The 4,017-nt window shown below is 49.2% G+C and overlaps 1 protein-coding gene across 1 annotated transcript in view; it reads right to left on the minus strand.

Moving 5' to 3' along the window:
* Positions 1 to 2,730: 2,730 nt before the first annotated feature.
* The window catches only part of LOC123136943 (protein WVD2-like 5), a 4,419-nt gene continuing 3,132 nt past the window's right edge, over positions 2,731 to 4,017 (minus strand). The window contains exon 8 of the mRNA XM_044556462.1: positions 2,731 to 3,360. Coding sequence (XP_044412397.1) covers positions 2,968 to 3,360 — 393 coding nt within the window. The 3' untranslated portion in view covers positions 2,731 to 2,967. The remainder of the gene's footprint in view (positions 3,361 to 4,017) is intronic.

A 4,017-nucleotide genomic window follows, 5' to 3' on the forward strand; every position in this document is an offset into this window, starting at 1 on the left:
GAGAGGAGGCCGGCGGGGACACATGGCGCGCCGTGATTCGCTGCGGGGCGGTGGCGGACATGTCCGGCGACGGGATGGACATGTCCGGCGGCGGGAGAAGGAAGGAGCTAGGGTTAGGGGGATTCATCCGCGAATTTCGTTGAAGTGTGTGTTTATATAGGCATATGGAGCTAGGAGTGTCCAAATGAGGTGTGGTTTTAGCCCACACAATCATGATCGAACGGCGGAGAGCATGGAGGGGAGTAAGATGGGCTAGCGAGCTGTGAGAAGGGGTGTTGGGCTGCAAGGGAAAAGGGGGTTTCGGTTAACTCGGTTAACCATTGGGGCATCAAACGACCTCCAAATGGAATGGAATTTGACGGGTGGTCTACCGGTGATATACCAAGGCCCCTCGGCAAATCTCGGCCCATTCCGAGAACGTTTTTTGGCGGCTCACAAAACAAGATCGGGGAGGTGCCACGAGCGCGTGCGAGTGTGGTTGGGCTCAGAACGGACAACGGAGAGAACCGAGGGAACCCGAACGGATGCATATTTTGAAAAACATGCAGATGAAATGCACATGATGACATGGCAAAATGCAACACGCAAGCAGATGACATGGCAACGACGGCGAATAAATGGAAGACACCTGACGCATCAGACTCGGGGCGTTACATCTTTGGTCATTAACTTGTTATGGGTAGTAAGCACAAGAAGACATGAACCCTAGGTGGAGTAATAATAGACCAGATACAAGGGATCCCCCTTGGCCTCATATTGCCACATCAAGGAGTCACCCTCACTGGTATATAAGCATTTAGTATTTATATGAGCAATGTATACGATTGAAAAAAAGCTAGATGCATATTAGTTTTTCTCGATCCATGTGTTATAGTCAGGGTGTAGAATAAGAGCCCGCTCCACTCCCTCTCCTCTCTTCTCACTCCTCAAAATAGGATTTTAATGACATGGCAAGTCTATGATTATGCTTTATTAGATTTGTTCGTGGAGAACGTCATCCTGGATAGAGAGATCAGGTGACATTTGGCGGCTGGCAGGCGAAGCTAGCCCGAAATGGTTTCATGCGTGTTGTAAGCATGCGACGGTGGGTACGTGCATGGCATATAAGTGTTCACTAGAAAAAACCCTCCATTTCTACAAAAAGAAAAAAAAATCCTTTGCATTAACATCTGGTATGGCCAACTGTAAAAAAAAGACATCCGATATGAGCAGTAAGAGCATTACAGTCGGACTTAGCAAAGCAGGCTCCCTAAACGTCCACAGACGCCCTCGGACACATCTGCGAATAGCGACTAGTGAACCCTCAAATGTCCTCTTTCACAACCAGATACCTCATTAGCAAATCCTCAAATCCGTACAATTAGATGCAGCATAAAACCTGCTAATCAATGTCGGTGTTCGTCCTTGTTGTTCCCTTCCCTAGCCATGTTTGGTAGCCGGGAGACCCGCAAAGTGAAGGTCCGGTCGCCGGCGAGAAAGAGTAGGACATGGGACATGAACTGGCCCACATGAGACATGAGGCGCCGTTGTCTCCCATGCCCTACTCCTCCACGTCAGAGCCCGTGGCTTCGATGTCGCCGGTCGAGGTGAGATCGATTATGGAACACCTGTGGCCGGATCCCGACACCACCACGACTTGGTTGCGGCGCTAGGGGTGCTGGTCATCCGTAGCAGCTCCATGGCGGCGGGCGACTCCACCTCCGCGACCTCGGCCGCAAGGGCTACAATCGCCTCCTACGCCCTCTGCCTAGCACAGTGAGCACCCCGCACCATAACACAAGATGGGTCGGGACCATGCGTGCCGCAGATTACCTCTGACTCGGAGCCCGCCGCCAAGAAGAGGTGCCATCAGAGGGGTTACGTCACCGCCCCAACGTTGGGGTGCCAGACGGACTGCACCGCGTCCGACGAGGCAGCGGTCACGCGCCTCCCGCCGGATCCAAGCGCCATTTGCACAGACGCGATGGATTCCCACCGTATTGAGTGTGACCGTGATCGGGCGAACTCCTCCCATGAGTGGTGGAGAGCCATGCGAACGGTCATCTCCTCCTCGAGCCCGCATGGGACGAGGCCTCGGTCCACAGAAAATGAGGTCTGAAAGTTGGATCCGATGCCAGTCATGCCGGAGAAGGCCGAAGATCGCCGAAACAAAGCTTGGGGGAGGAGTATAGTGGAATGAAGTGACTAGGTTTTGGTCGAGATACGGATGAGAACAAATACATGTGAGGTCGCGGTGGGTCATTGTGGGCCGAATCTAACATGGCAGACGAGCCGGGGCCTCCCATATCTGTTCCAGATTTAGGCTGGACATGAGGAGAGCCAGTCGTAGAGGGAGCGTTTGAGGGGCCCGGTCGTAAGGGGGGAAGATCTTTCAGCCAAGCTCCATTTTCAACAGGACAACCTTTCTCACGCTGGCACTGCGGCTTCCAGGACCTCCATGCTGAGTGCATCCCTTGGGGAATGGGAGCTCCTCCACTCAGTAACTTTCTTCGCAGATCTGAACATTCCCTGCAAGCAGGGCTTTGTAAACCACGCAGTAACTTGCACTTGAGCTGAATGAAGTTAACGCCTTTTTCTTGTCCATTCAAACGAGAAGAGGACCCAAGCACGTATTCACGAAATTATAAAACAACACTTTCATCAGTGTTTACACCGTCCCTTTTGCTGCTCCCATTGCAATGCAGCACGTACATCACAAAATTATAAATCAAAGCAGGGAGACAAAGTTCATCTGGACCAATAGCAGCAGCAGTAGAAAATAGGACAACTATTTGCAGTTGCACACGATACTGGAGCCTCGCTTACGATTATGAACAGAAGCAACACAGATGCTAGACGAGACAAGCGTTGGTTTACAGAACACAGGCCGCTAGATACACTATCGAAATATGGCACAATACGCGACAAAGCCAGAGGCATGCACACCCGCCATCACAAAATCGAAGGATTTGGTCACCATGGTCGTTGCTACACGGATGCCTGTTCGTCGAGTTCTTGGTCGTCCGGGGTAACTTTAGCTCGGATCGGCTCCTGGGCGTTGCTGGCGATCGGCTCGGTTTCCTGAAGCTGCTTTGCTGGCGACCCTGACTCCTGATGATTATCTGCGTTTAGGTCCTCCGTGCTTTTTGGCTGTGTGGCCTCAAGTGGGCCGCTTGCCTCTGATGGCAACTTGGGGAGTGACTTCCTCTGGGGCTTCTTCACCGAGTTTGATGGGGTTACTTTCTTCGCACCATTTTGAATAGCCTTCTCATCAAGGCTCATACGGATAGGATGGCCTGGGGTGGTACTTTCTTCAGCCTCTAGCCCAGATTTGTTCTTGGAACGGCCAAGCTTTGGTGATTTAGCTCTAGTGGGAGGAATCTACAACAAATAAGAAATAACACGACAAGGTAATAAGTACTGTGATATTGTCCGATGTTTAGAATGCGGCAACACGTGTTTAGCTAATGCTCATAGTGCAGGATGTTAAGAGGAGCAAGTGCTGTTTGTTTCTGGACTGGTTCAGATAATTCAGCACCATGGTAGCATACAATTGGTTCATAGTCGCTTTAAATGATGACTATCAAAATAGAGAAGTGTGATTTTATCCCATCTTTATGCTTCAACTCTACAATTGGTAGGTTGCCATTGAATAGACTAGAATGCTGCAAGGTGAAAGATTATTTTCTGTCATACACTGAATTTTAAATTTTAGATCAGACAGGTCCGAGTACTAATATTGATCTTGTCTCGAGGCCCTGCAGTTTTGCATGTACCTTAACTGCCAATACAGATTTTTCTATGAATATAAAGGCCCTGCAACAGCATTCCATCCAAATGCAGCTATAATATCCACATGGCATAGACAATTTTCTGATGATTAACATTTTTAATATACTTTTAAATCTTGTTTTTTGAGCGCATGGAAAGTTCCATTTTCAGTATATCTTCTGAACATAGCCTTTTAATGTTTTCCTGAAGTCCTGTTTTTAAGTGATGAAAGTTCTATACAATGAAATGCAAATGATTTTTTTTTGT

This window comes from Triticum aestivum, chromosome 6B, assembly GCF_018294505.1.
Source record: "Triticum aestivum cultivar Chinese Spring chromosome 6B, IWGSC CS RefSeq v2.1, whole genome shotgun sequence".
Classification (NCBI taxonomy): Eukaryota; Viridiplantae; Streptophyta; class Magnoliopsida; order Poales; family Poaceae; genus Triticum; species Triticum aestivum.